At 37.5% G+C, this 15,334-nt stretch overlaps 1 protein-coding gene across 6 annotated transcripts in view; it reads left to right on the top strand.

Moving 5' to 3' along the window:
• ZFPM2 (zinc finger protein, FOG family member 2) overlaps positions 1–15,334 on the top strand; it is a 439,542-nt gene that overhangs the window by 418,416 nt on the left and 5,792 nt on the right. For all 6 annotated transcript variants that reach the window (XM_074943961.1, XM_074943962.1, XM_074943958.1 and 3 more), the window contains 2 exons: positions 9,074–9,280; positions 12,280–12,504. In XM_074943961.1, coding sequence (XP_074800062.1) covers positions 9,074–9,280; positions 12,280–12,504 — 432 coding nt within the window. The remainder of the gene's footprint in view (positions 1–9,073; positions 9,281–12,279; positions 12,505–15,334) is intronic.

Below are 15,334 nucleotides of genomic sequence, written 5' to 3'. Positions count from 1 at the left end.
CAGAAGTCACTGTAATCTTTTTTAGGAAAACTGGTTCTATTTCATTATTGTTATCTATGTTATGGGAGTGTCTAAAGTCCTCAGTCAGGACGAGGAAACTATAATGGAAGGCACTATACAGATCTAGAGGAACCACAGCTCCTGCTTTGAAGAATTTGTAAACTCAGTCCACGACCCTAAAAAAACTTATGTATATGTTTAAATTTACACACTGTGAGCAATCCCATCAATTTACAGCCCTGATCTTGAAGTGAACTCTGTGCAGCATTCATTTTCGGATTGTGACCTCATTAAAGAAAAGATTCAACAAATAAGTGTAACAAACAGGTGGAGAAGGGAAGTCAAGTAATAAAAGCACGTTTGCATAGTTACAGTGTGCACAACTTAATTGTTCCAGATGTTGAATGGGGGGTTATTAAAATTTATAAAAAGTCCAGTTAATCCACGGTCCCCTGAGCTCTCTTATCATTGCTCTTCTCTGGAAAAAGTGACCCAGTCCACAGCCTATTATTTATTGTTTGTGTCTCTTTCTTTTCCCCATTCCATAGAAGACTATCCCAGCTGCCCCTCTACTTAACATTTTTAAAAAAAATACAAACTATCCTCACAGCTTCCTAAGGTGATGGGCCTTCTCCCTCTACATAAACCTTCCTCCTCCTCCTTAAGTACCTGCCTCATTCACTCTACAGCTGTCCAAGGTGCAATGGCAGATCCCGACAGGTGTCAGGTGCAAGAGTGGAGAAAGTCATTTGAAAAGTTATATGATGTGCTCTGTGCAGATTCCCTCAGTGCAGACTTGTGAATGTGTCACCAGGGCACACCCACTCTCTAACCTCCTTATCAGTCTTTCCCAGATCTCCTCCCACAAGCAGTCTTCCAGCTCCACAAAACAGCACACCACGTCCAGAACTGCTGGCATCATTGTCAGCTTCCTAAGGGTACAAAGGGGCCATCTTATGGCTCTGCTGGCAGGGAAGCAGGGATTCTGGAAACGTGCACCTTAAGACCTACCTCTAGTATAGTGGGGCTCATCAGCTAATCCTCTCTCCCTGAACCCTGTTGCTACTGACAAAGGCGGCTGAGTCTCATTCCTGTGATTGTCTTAAATAGCTTCTTCTCCTGGGAAATTCTGTGAAGGGCTCCAGTCCACTTGTTGCTGTAAGGCATCAAAGGGTGGAGGAGTTTGCTGAGGCAGTGTGCCCCCAAAGTCTGGGCTTCATGATTGGGGAGGAGGGGTGTTAATGCACATGGCAGGGCCATATTACATCGTTCACGGTTCTTTAATGATTTTCTAGATAATACTTAGTCCTGCTTCAGTGCAGGGGATGGGACTAGATGACCTATGAGGTCCCTTCCAGTCCTATGATTCTATGATTTCTAGCTCATGAATATTGATATGTTCCTTTTTTTAATACCCAATTGATGTTCCTTTAAAGGGGTAAGGAAGGTGTATCCCCAAATATAAAGTAATATGGACAAAAAGTAATGCCCTGAGAAAATAAATAGTTGCTGTACCAGTACAAGAATTCCTTCAGCTCATTTGTTAGTGTTTATGCTGAATTAAGGAAATATAACAGGTTTAGCATTTGTGGCAGCACTTCAGTTTCAACCCCTAGCAGCAGACCCAACTTCTGGCGATATCGGAGGATATTTCAGTTTTCAGTTTCATTCAGGCCTTTTAAGTAACTATTGCCATTTCTGCCAAATATTTAATCGTTTTGTGCTGTGGACTGTCGTCCACCAGGAACTGATTTCACCTAAGACTTTTTACAGCCATCTAATAAAAAGATATGTATTCACTCTGATTAGCTCAGGATTTGAACGAGGGTCCCAGAAGAAATATATAAGCCTCTTAAATGCACACAACTTCTAAGGATATGGGTTTAACTGTCTCCCCCTGTGGTAAATAAGCTGTGACAGCTCAATCGGGGGGAAGGGGACGGAAATAAAATTACCACATTATTTTCCTGTGAATATTTTCTGAACATTGATGTACTTTACATCTGTATCTAATGGAATTTTGTGTTGTTTTAATTCTGGTATTTCTTTGAAAGAAACAAATACAAATCCTCAAATGCATTAAAAAAAAAGCTGAAAGCAAGGGTAAAATGAGAGGTCAAATCTCATTGCTAGATATACCAGTTCCGATTTAGAAACATGCAGTTTAGTTGGGGTTCAGTAGCTCAAGCAGTATTGCAGTATTAGTGAAAGAGAGCTACTGAAATATTGTAACTATTCTTTAAACAGTGGTCACGCTGCATACAGGAAAGAACTTCTACCTCATTGAAAGTGTTTCAGCATAGAATGCTTCCGTTTTGATTCTTTTCTCTCCTAGGATTGAAGAGATATTTTTAAAGCTGTATTGCGTAAATAAACTATATAATAGGTGACAATTTTTTATGAAACGCACTATATTCAAATTAAAACATTTACTCCTTTATCATATTGCTAAGGGATCGGTCCTTGGTACTGAAGTCAGTAACAAAACTCACATTCATTTGGATTAAGAAGCAGGCCCTTATTCTCTTAAGAGGTATATTTCTTCTTTATTTCCAATCTGGCATTGTATTTCTTAAAACTCACTCATCTTGGAATCATCCCTTTCAAAGCTGTCCAGTGTTTAGTTGAGTGAGTCTTTTATTGGACTGCATATTTGTTTCTTTATTTTGTAGCATCCATGAATTTTAAAAAAAAAAGCAAGTTTCACACTTTATTCTGAGCCAAATGCACTACATTTCTCCCAAGGAATGTGAGCGCTTGCTCTTACACTTATTGTTTTAACATTATATAATATAATAGGTTTTACAATTTCTGCAATCAATATACTGCAGAGTTATAATATGCTACAGCTAAGTTAAAATTAGAGGGTCAGTATCATTTGACAATCTCCTTTGATCGGTAAACAAGGAAAAATTATACAACAGCTTAGGAAATCATCTCATTAATTTTAATTTAGCATTGTAAACATTGTTATAATTGTTAGAGAAGTCCAAATTTGCATGCCGGGCTGTTGAGATGCTCTCTAAAGAGATGTTTGGAATCCTGGCATTAAAATACTTAGATGGCAAAAGTGTTCTGCAAAGTATTTAGTTTGTGCATACAAATTTAAAATGTTGAGAATTATTTATCAACAGAAAAGACTGTTCACAAAATGCTTTTGATTTATTGCTGTATATACTACAGATCCATATCAGTTATGCTTACCTTATTTTATTCGAAAACTTGTATAAACCATGAGTTGGCATATTAGAGAATACTGAAAAGGCATTAATCAACCTAAGTAAACAAGTACATAGATCTATCTAACAACTATGAAGTAGTTAATAATTTTTTAAGCAATTTTCTTATAGAAAGAAGGTCTAAAAGAGTAGTGCTTAATTATCTGGACTCCTCTGTGCTGGGCTCTCTTTTGATTGTATTAATGAAGCAGCTGGCCCATTGTTTCTCTTTAATTCCTCTATTGTTTTAAGAATATGTCACAGCTCTTTATTCTTTTATCAGGTGCTGTGCAGGAGGATCCACACAATACCTCATATTCCTTCTGTATTTGCCAATGCACAAAGAAACCTCCAAAGCATTTTTCAAAGAAGGGGCACACATAATTTATAAGTTCTATTCCTTGCACTACTCTACTGTCAAGAATTTCAACAGTATTGGATTTGAATTCATTATAATTTTTATTAAGCAACGTGGCTACATATAGATATAAGTACTCTGTTAATGTTGAAAATTAGAGATCTGGGCAGTAACTTGTGCCATACTAAAATGGGGGCATTCAACAGTATAGGAAATTATTCTGAACAGTCACAACCCCATGGGGGGAAGAAAAACAAATGTGAAGATTGTGTCCTGTTATGGATTTGCAAATTTCCCTCAAATGCTTGAAATAAAACACAAAGCAAGGATGATATAAAATAAACAAACTTATTTTTTCCCCAAGGCTGTTAACAAAAAATGTCTTTTTGTAAAATAGGGCCATTTCATTCAGAGAAGGGGGAGGTTTCATTCAGTTGGTTGTGCCTGGAAGTCATTATGGTCCATAGACTAATACAAGCTGTTGATTAAATGACTTCTGATAGTCTTCTGACCCTCCTTTATAAAAACGTATATATACAGGAAATGGCCTCTTATGCTGTTGCAATAATACAGTCAAAAACACTAAGCATAAAATATAGGCAGCCAAAACAATACTTTAGACTCACTGGCACAATAGGTTTGTATTCTGAGACTATTTAAGTATGAAGACTGGTTTCAGTAGCAATTATTTATTTTCTAACCTTGTACCTAAGATATACAATCAAAAATCCAGATTCAAAAGGTTAGGCAGACCAAGTTTTGATTAATAATTTGGATAAAAATACCAAAAAATGGCAGGACTGGCTGTACATTTTTAATGCGTGGGTTCCTTTTCATATGTGGGGTAAGATAGCTGCACTACCATGATGGTAGTGCTTGTGTCTATATGATTCAGTTAAAATGTTCTTGCATTGCATTTAGCCATTGCCTTTGTTTTAAGAGGGAAGTTAAACTATTTTTAGCAACCTGCTCTTTAAAGCTAATTCTAATAAAAGCAACAAAGTTACTAATCAGGGGCCATATGCTGCTATTGATTTTTAAGAAGAGCTTCACCCATTTTAAGTCAATGGGGAACTCTGCGTAAAAATCAATGCCACCCATATAGTCCCTTCACTTCACAGCTCCTCTTCAGAGAAAATCACTGATACAAAAGACAGTAAATAAAGGCTGAATTATTTATAAAATCTCAAAATCAACTTCCTTATTATAGGGATAGAAAATGAAGAGGCTATTGAAAAATCAAGCAACTTTCTATTATGTACCTAGATGTGCGTCTTACATAAAATAAAGTTTTATAGCAGTATACATATCTATCTCCTCAGTGCGCCCTGTCCTCCTACATACTGAAGGCAGAGTATTACCACATCTGAATGTGATTTAATTGGTTCAATTTACTATATATGTTTTTATACGAAGCTTGGTTCCATATCTTGATGAGCCCAGATGTAGCTCTGCTAGTGGTTTACAGCTACCCATTGCTTGCATTTTATTATTTTTACAAAGCAAATGTCTATCAATCATACAGACAAATTAGAAAAAATTCTGCAAACATAACTCATCGCAAAGATTTTTGCAGCATGGTAATTATTAACCTGATTTTTGCCGTTGAAAGAAGTCATGAATTGCAGATAGTATGGATGAAGTTAAATGCTTTTATATTAGATACATTTTGCTTATACAGTATTCTATAGGTAGGACCGCATAACATAATTGAAGCTTTGTCAGCTCTGTAGCCTAGCAACAGATAATACTGTTAGGTTACTGAATTGCTGCTGGTTGACAAGTAGGGAGTATTTTTGTGTTTATCATGTCTGCTAATGATGGGATCCTTTCCAAAAGGCTTGTCTTAATCTTAATTAGACTTTATCAACAGAGGTCTGCATGACATTGTGCAGACACCGATTTCATAAATAATAAAAAGTGCAAGTGAAAAATTTGGCAGGAGAAGAAGATATTTAAGGCCACTGATTCTTGTAAGAGCAGCATGAATTTCCAAAATGTAATCAAGTTTGAACTGTGACTCTATTCTTTATTATCAAAACTTGCAGTACACTTCACTGCAGTTTTGACAGCAATTATGAGTATGATTCATAAGCTTCCTGTTAGGAACCAGATCTGTTTGCACAAGAATCTTGATCATAAACATTACAAAGAACAGTAAGTCCACAGTTTTTCAGGGACATCTTTTTCCTTTTCTAGAACTTGAAGTTGTTTTAGTTTTATTTTTAAGCAGCAAAAGAGTTACTTGTGTTTGCAGGGTAAGAGACAGACGAAGAAGATCCGCAAATAATCTTTCCATTTGGTGGAAGCTATGAAGGTATCAGATAGCTGATTCAATGTGTGATGCAATTTGATAAAGAAATCATGCCAATGCAGTTGGAATGTAATTTTTTGCTCTAGTTCGCACAATATGATATTATTCCACTTCCCCAACTTTCTCTGATTAAATAAACGTTTCTAATTCTTTGCATAACTAGTTAATTATATTTTTATTCAAATGTAAGCTAATAAGGAGTGGGGATAAATGCTTAAGCAATATCTGTTGATTGTTTTTTTGTTGATCTTGGATTTGATGCCTAGATAATGTATGTTAACTCCGTTTTGTTTGGCTGATTTTGTAGCTATCATTTTAGAACAGCTATGGAATTGTACTTTCTGTTCCATTGGGCAGCCTCCAGGTTAGAACCTCAGCTGGTGCAAACTGGCTTAGCTCCATTGATTTTAACAGGACTATGTCAATTTATACCAGCTCAGGATCTGGCTCAGTGTTGTCTTGTAGCATTCTGATATATAGCTCATATTCACTGAAACAAACTTTACCCAAGTGACTCAGTAAACAATGCTGCCTCTTCCTTTGGTTGATCTAATGATCAAATCACTTGGGGCCAGATTGGTCACCCTTGGCATCAATGGGATTACTCGAGTGAGTTACTGGTCACCAATGTGAATAAAGCGTTCACAATCTGACCTGAAGAGCATACTCCAAAACACATTTAAATCAGTGGGAGTCTATCTATTAACCTCAGTGGGCTTTGGATCAGGCCATCAGGACTTGATTCTGCCTGACCCATATGGGTGTGCAGTGGAGGAGAGGGGACAAGAAGTCTTCCCTGTCACCTCTTGCCAGCCTAGATAAGCGCCAGCACAATTGCAGTTCCTGCACTAAGTGCTCTCCTTAGTCCCTTGGGGGCAGGGAAGAGTGGCTATTGCCCTGACCCATCCCCATCTGCACCGGCCTATGGAAAGGGACAGGCATGCACTGTGGGGAGTACAATGCTCCCCATACCTATGGATGGAAAGTGCTACATAACACAATGAAAGAGCAAATGTATTGGTGGGGGGAGCATAATTCTTAGGAATAATCCTAATTGGCTCTCAGGAACTCTGATGCAAGGATATTGAGTCAGGCCCCTATTCCTGGTGTACAAGGATTTTGATCCAGACTGATTGCAGCTGGAGACCCTGTAAGTAATATCTTCCCCCACCCCTCTCCCCAGGATACAGCATGTCAAGATTGTTGCTGTGGAAAGAAAGGTGGTTTTCTTAATGTGGCACATTTCAATTTTATTTTTAATACAAAAGGTATAGCATTATAAGACTACAGCACAAGCCCTTATACTACAGTGTTCTTATAAAAGTGTATAATAACACACTGTATTATTGTTACACTACAAGTTTCATATATAAATAAGAATAAAACAGAAGTGTGACACAATCAATGGAACTCCGCCCTCCATTCACACAAATAAGTTATGTATGTGTCCTCAGGTAAAATAGTGTAGCTGGTTACAGAGCCTCAAATTAAAGCCATGTAGCTCAAAGTTGTTATATCTAAGAAGCTGATTAAACATCCATTAGTCTGATTCTCTTCTCACACTGGTTTTGTACTGGTATAACACCAATGGCTTCAGTGGATTTACTCCTGATTTACATCAGTGTGAGGCACTAATCCAGTAATTAATGTTCATATTCCTGGTTGATTATTAGGATTCCAGACTTGTAGATGTAGTTGTATTGCTGTCTTCACTTTTCATCTCCTTATTCTCGAAAGGAAATTGGTGAGAGTTGTATCTTTGCATGCCCTAATTCTGGAAAGCAGTGAACCTTACTTTACATGAGTCCTGTTACAATAAATTGTTTGTAAACTTCATAGCTACCTTCAACTGCTGTAATACTAAAGGTTGAATGCAAAGAAACTTTTCTGCTTTGAAACTTTTATACCACTTTGAGGTCTGGAAACTCAGCTTTATTTTTCCACTGAAACACATTGTCACTGATGCTGTTTTGTTTGCTCATCTTTGAAAGCTAATAGACTGGTTTAATTAATTGTCCAAGATTTCTCTAAAACAATGTCTTAATTCTTCCATTTAGCTGTGGCATATCATACACTGTTGTTATCTCCTCCACCAGATTTTTGCAACAAGTTGTTTTAAAACTATAATCTCTTTGAGGGGAAAAAAATGAAGTGCAGTTGAAAAGGCAGTTATGCTGAAAGATAAACACAGCAATATTACTTATCAAAATGAGTACAGTTTTGCTTGCCTAATGAATACAACATATAGCTTTTGCTATATATACAAAACCTTGGGGAACAAAAGGTTTATAACATATAAAGTATGCAACATTATTTCAGGCATAACTATACTGGATATGTATCTAGGCCTGAGAGTGTAGATAACACAATATAAGTGCTTTGCCTGTCTAAACATGTTAAATAAATGAGCATTCACTATCACATTCAAATACATTAGTAGATGTACTTGCATAGTTAATTTTCTTTTTAATGCACTGCACGTGACATTTGCAGCACAGAGCTCTAGTGTATCTTTCTGTTTGATGAAAGTTTCCCCCTTCCTCCCCTTTTAAACAAACCTTTATTTGAATAAGTCTTTATGAAACAGATCTTTGGCATATCTTCTTTTCAGGAAGTTCAGTCAATGTAAGCAGAGATAAAACAGTCATGTTATGAAAAATATTACATAAGAAAATATTTTTCAGAGAAAGATGGTAGCAAACATAAGGGAGGGGGGAAATGACCTTATGAAGAAATCTGATTTCTTCTTTGCAGCTTTTGGGGTTTTTTTCTTCTGCTGTGGATGAGGCACTTGGAATAAAACTGAAACTGTGGTATGAAAAAAATATGCAGGAAGTGCAGTAAAAATATAATGATTGGAAAAGTGCCAGTTAAAATAGTTTTGCCTATATCTGAGTTCTGGTCATGTCAGTCTCTTAGGACACAAAAGGGTGAATTAGGGTGATCGTTCTTTAGTTGAACTGATTGTAGAATATATGCATATATTTTTATCATGGCTTCCTTAACAGTATTTTGAAAATTCTTCTACAGATAAAAATAGAACTTTAAAAAGCAGGAGTTATCTGCCTCCTCCCCACAAATAATCCAGTTAGAAAAGGGTATAAAGACACCGCACCTATGTTTGAAGTTCTTCTGCAGATTTATGTTCCCAATTAAATCTTTCTTTTTTTATTTTTCATATAGGTGGCCAACTTTGGTGTACCACAACTAAGAGCATCTCTGAGGGTGAAGAGCTAATTGCCTTTGTTGTGGATTTTGACTCAAGGCTACAAGCTGCCAGTCAGATGACTCTTACAGAAGGGATGTATCCTGCACGTCTGCTGGACTCAATACAACTGCTTCCTCAACAAGCTGCTATGGCATCTATTTTGCCTACAGCTATTGTCAACAGTAAGTGAATAATATTGTACCATAGCTTTTTCTAGTTTTGTTTTTTGTTATGTTTCTTTTTTTTTTTTAACAGAGCAAAAATAGATGTAGAAAATTGGAATGGTAGCTGTACAGGATAGTGTTTGGCCCTCCCTCAGACAGAAGCTCTGTAAATCTGTTCGCAGAATTAGAAAATCATAAAAATAGAGATGAAAAGACCTTTTAGCTCACCTGGTCCATCATCTTTCAGTCAATGCAGGCTTGGTCTTCACAATACATATTCTAATATTTATCCAGGCTAGTTTTCCATTTCTTAAGCAATAGAAATAGCTTCTACCACTTCTCTTTTGAAACTGTTTCAAAATGCAATAGAGGTCATTGTCAGAAATTTTCTTTGTATTAGCTCCAATTCATGGAAGCATCTGTATTCAAGAAGGATTCTTAAGCCTGTGTTTAAGTCCCATTGATGTTAAAGGGACATAATCACATGCTGTGTAGAGCAGGACTTAAGTAGGTGCTAAGTGCTTTCTTGAATCAGAGAGTCAAGCTGGGTGAGGTTGGTCCAGTAAAAGATATTACCTCACCCACCTTGTCTCTCTAATATCCTACGACCAACAGGGTTACAACAACACTGCATACAACTTCTTGAATCAGAGCATTCAGCCTAAATATTCTGTTAAGTTCACCCAATTACTGCTATTAGGACCCCTTATACAATCCTAATTGCTCGCCTTCCTTGCTGTTGACATCTTTCAAAAAATTGGTAGCTGATATCATGTTCCTCCTTAGTCGTCACTTAACCCTGTGATATATATTTGGCTCTTTTAATCTTTCCTTGTCACTCAGTCCTTCCATTCCTATATTGTAGCACTTCCCTGTGCTTCTTGTAGTTTATAAATACTTTGCAATAATTAAGTGACCAGAACGCTACACAATATTCAAGGTTTGGATGCACTAGAATCATATAGGTCCAGATTCAGCCCTTATTCATGTGAGTAATACCTATTCTTTGAGTAATCCCACCAGGTTCAATGCTGGATGACTATAAATGTCTTGCCAATAGCTTTATTTTTTCTAGTTTGCTGTTTATTTTTTGTGCAAAGAATTGTACTGGTCACATTTACTGTGAACGTGCCGTTAAAAGAAATAAGTTAAAATATACCAGTACCCTGTGGAGAGATAGTAGTGACAGCAATATCAAGCTGAAATATAAGGAAACACAAAGCAGGATCATCTGCCTTCTGGAAATGGGCTTTAGTCAGCTGGCATTCTTTTTATTAATGCTAACAGTTAGGGTGGTCAGGAATTTTCTGTCGGAAAGTTTTTGTGCAGATTACACAAAATTAAAAAAAAAACCTTCTCATCAATTATTCACAGTGGACTACATCCACCCTGCCTAAATTGGCCTTCAACATTCGTTGTCCACTTGTAAGGTAACTCCCTTCTCTTCATGTGCCTATATATATTTATGCCTGTATCTGTAATTTTTGCTCCATGCATCTGAATAAGTGGGTTTTTTACCCACAAAAGCTTATACCCAAATAAATATATTAGTTTTTAAGGTGCCACTGGACTCCTTGGGTTTTTTTTGTGGATACAGACTAATACCTCTGATACAAAATTAAAAATTTTAGCAGGAAAATTTTGATTTTAATTAAAAATTTTGACTTTCCATCAGGAAAATGTAAATGACATATTTTCTTTCAGATTAGTTCAGCCAATATCAGAATATTTCATTTGACTTGACCTAAAATGTTTTGTTTCAAATTAGTTAAAAAAATTGAGCTGCATTTATTTCTGGTGCATTGCCTAATGGCAGTGTAGTTCCATCCCCCATTCTCTCTTTTGGGCCGGGCTCCATAGTAGATGACATCTTTCGTAGTGCATTTCCTTTAAATGGTGCGTCATGGGAATCACATGACTCTACATTTATTATAGGAGATGTTGTCAGGTCAAAGAGCCTACCCCACAGGGGGGAATGGGAGCGGGAACTATAACTAGGGTGACCAGATGTCCCGTTTTTAAAGGGACAGTCCCATTTTTGGGGACTTTTTTTTTTTGGCGCCTATTAACCCTCCTCCCCCCCCCCACCACCCACACACCCACCTCCTGTCCCGTTTTGTCACAATTGCTGTCTGGTAACCCTAACTCCCATAAGGCAATAGGGAAATGTCTAGATGGTTTGTTTTGATCAAAAATGTCTAAATGAAGCATTTTGATATTTCTGAATCAATTTTTTTTGGAATTTCCATTCAGAAGAAAACTTCAACATTTTAACTTTTTGTCCTGTTTCAGAAAGTGGAATATTAAGGATTAAAACAATTAGAGGTCATAGCATATTACAAAATTTAACTCCCAACATTAGTTATGACAAGAATCCAAAAAACAAAGAAAGCATGATCTTTTCAGATACCGTAATTACTACATTCTTAGATTTTAGGCTACAAAGAGACCGTTATGATCATCTAGTCTGACCTCCTGGCTATCACAGGCAATAGAATTTTCCCCAGTGAAACCTGCCTGGAGCCCAATAAACTTGTGGTTGAACTAGAACATATTTTTTAGAAAGACATGCAGTCTTAATTTAAAGAATCCAAACCCCAGATTCTGCAAAAACTTATGCACATGCCTAAAGTTAAGCACATTTGTAAGGCTTTGCAGGATCAGGGTCCACGTGACTGGAGAACGTCTCTGATTAAATATTTTCATGGTGCTATAATACAGTTGAGACTGCATTTCTGCCACAAACTATTAATTCTATTTTAGTTTAAAAAAAAATTGGTGTCCTAAAAATGTAGGTCAGTGTTTTATGTTATTTTGGCCTATAAAACAAACAAACAAACAAATGTTTTCCCTTGTCCTTGCAAATGACATTGTATGAAACCTGTGGCTGCCTTGCCAACATTTTATTAAGTAAGTTGTTTCTTTAATGGAAAAATTAAAGGACTTAAGCCTGCCATGTTACTTGTTGATGCCGAATACACTGTGGCTAACCTGCATCTGGTTATATTTGCTTGTAGAAGATATATTCCCTTGCAAATCCTGTGGCATTTGGTATCGAAGTGAGCGGAATTTGCAGGCCCATCTCATGTACTACTGCAGTGGGAGGCAAAGAGAGGGAGCTCAGCTGTCAGAGGAGAATGAAGATAGTGCTCATCAGATATCCAGTGTCTGCCCCTTTCCACAGTGCACCAAAAGTTTTTCTAATGCAAGAGCTCTGGAAATGCACCTAAATTCTCACAGTGGTAAGTGCAATATATCCCCCTGTAGATGTAGCTATTCCTTAAACATTAACCACTATAAACCTTATCTTCTTCAATGAGTCTCTAAATGTAAGCAGTACAATCAAGCACTGGAAGTAGATACTACTAAGACGTCAGTCATTTCTGGACTGTATTATATAGTCCATGCACCTCTCACATATAATCTGTTTATTTTTGTAATTTATTTAATCTACCAGTATTGCATTTATCTGACCTTATGCATTTACTTATGCATTTACATAAACCAAACCCTTGGTCATTTAATGGCCTAGATTCTCTCTGATATTTAAACAAAGGTGTAAAGCTTTGTCCCTTGAGAGATTTGGTTATTTGGAGTTTGGTTATTTGGATGGGCATTAGGAACTCCTATATTCTTATTCCAGATCTGATGCTGACTCCCACTATAGTCTTGAACCATATCACAACCTCTGAATTCAGTTTCCTTGTTTATAAAATGGAGATATTACTTCCCATTCATTAGAAAGCTGAAATTTGGCATAGATTTAGACCTATTATCGAGTATCTCTGAGTGTTCTGTTGAAATTTAGCTTTGATTTGATCAGATTATTGAAAAATTACAAGTTGTAAATGCACAGAACATTCCACATGAAGTTTCCACTAGGCATGCAAAGTTTGTAGATGAGAAAGGCTGTGCTGTCAGGCCTAAGCAGTTAACTTGGCTTTAGAGTGAAATATGTACTAAGGTATGCCTGGGAAGAGGCAAGTGCTCTTCAGAAGTCTCTGTGGACCTTGTTGGGTAAGTAGGAGTTCGGGAGGGCTTATGTATATTTTACATTTTTACAGGAGGGAGCTCCAGCCCAGTGTGCCATGGCAGCTGGATGTCACCGAAGGTTTGCAGGAGAAGGTCTCTCTCCTGCGGATCTATTACAGGACAAAGAGTTCCACTGATGGAACGTATGCAATTTGCAGGCACAACTCTGCCCCAATATGTATATACATTGAAATTACTGTCTTTACTTGCATCATTACATGCTGTTTCTAAAAAACTATATTATAATATCATTTCATTTTCCCCACAACTTCAGTTTAGTATTTTATAGTTCTGTGTACTGCTTTGTGTATGTCCTTGAAAATCATTTACATGAAAATACATGTTAAACCATAATATATTACATTTCCAGGCTAACAGTACAGTGTAAACGTGAAAATGTGCAATATGTCTCTGCTCTTTCCCTGAATGGTCTGCTACTTGAAAAGTTCATTTGTGGTGCATGGATAAGAAAATGATGAAAATGCATACTTACAGGAAGGAGAACTCATGTAACAAGCCTGAGGGCTAAATCCACAACGGGGACTTAGCCTCAGCACTGCCGCCCTAATGTATAGGTGCCGTGAGCCCAGTGGAATACACAACCCTGATTTCGGAGCCTGGGCTCCTTGTGCATTTCATGGGGAGAGTTATGTACCTAGCAACAGGATTCAATAAGCAGGGAGCTGCCTAAACTATCCAATAGAAAATGCCAAAGAGTGGGGTAGGGCCTAAGCCCCACCCATCAAAGGGACTTAGGTGCCTAAATTTGGGCTGGAGGGAGGGGCCTATCTCTCTTCAGCAGTTAGAAAATGTAGGCACCGAAGCCAGGTCAGCCGTTTCTTGCAAAAAAAGAAAAAAGAAGAGCAGATGGTAGATGCCCTTGTATCCAATAGCCAAGCTGTTAGGGCACTCACCTGAGATGAAGGAGACGCAGATTTGAATCCCTACTCTGGAGCAGAGACTGCCCTACCCGTCAGGTTATAAGCTATTCTGTGATAGGATACACTCAATCCCTCCTGTTGGAGCTGTTCCACTGTTTATTAAAAGACTTAAATATTCATTAGGCCAGAGAGAAAATGACTCTATAGGCCAGTGGTTAGGGCATGTGTCTGGGAGACCCAAGTTTCAGTCCCTGCTCCAATGCATATTTAAGTATTTTATACACAGTAGAAATGTAGGTGCTCAGGATTAGGCAGCATCTAAGCAGTGTTTTTGTGGATCTAAATTTGGCCCTAGGAAACTAAAGTGCCAGTTAGGCACCTAAGTCCCTTTATAGGTCTAACCCTAAGATAGTAAAATATCATTTTGACAACAATTAGTATACATATAGAAGGATGCAAAAATATGTGTTACAATGTGAATAATTTGTTGAGGTCTCTGTTAAAAGTCAAAACCTTCCTTTTCAACTTAGTGGGACTATTTACATGTGTAATAGTTACTCACATGTGTTTGGAGGATTAGGACCCCATTGATCAGACAGTAAAGCAAGGTGCCATCTACCTAATTCTAGTAAGATAGAAATTAGATACTGTAACATTGTGCACTGTGAAAGCAGTGGGGGATAATCTCAGTGCATTGGATACTATTCCTGCTTCTAAACACGTTCTAAATACAATGTTGCAAAATCTGCATGAACTTCTTCTGAAAGTTTAATGGTTTCAGAGTAGCAGCCATGTTAGTCTGTATTCGCAAAAAGAACAGGAGTACTTGTGGAACCTTAGAGACTAACAAATTTATTTGAGCGCAAATTTGTTAGTCTCTAAGGTGCCACAAGTACTCCTTTTCTTTTTGAAAGTTTAATGGCTGCCACTTTTGCCTGTGTGACAGATGACATGCTGGCAGACGTCGTGAACTGAACCAGGGGCTACACAGCTAAAACTACAGGTCTTTACAGCTTGTGCTAAAGAACTGTGCTCTAGCTGGGTGCTATAACAGACCCACATCCTCTATGGATCAGCACAGAGGGGGGCATAGAATACACACTAACCAGTGTGTTACATACTTCCTTGGGCAGGTCATCCCAAGCATATGAGCCCCACA

This window comes from Natator depressus, chromosome 2 (assembly GCF_965152275.1).
Source record: "Natator depressus isolate rNatDep1 chromosome 2, rNatDep2.hap1, whole genome shotgun sequence".
NCBI classification, from domain to species: Eukaryota; Metazoa; Chordata; order Testudines; family Cheloniidae; genus Natator; species Natator depressus.
The sequence above is the reverse complement of the archived record's forward strand: the minus strand, read 5'-3'. Positions and strand labels throughout refer to the sequence as shown.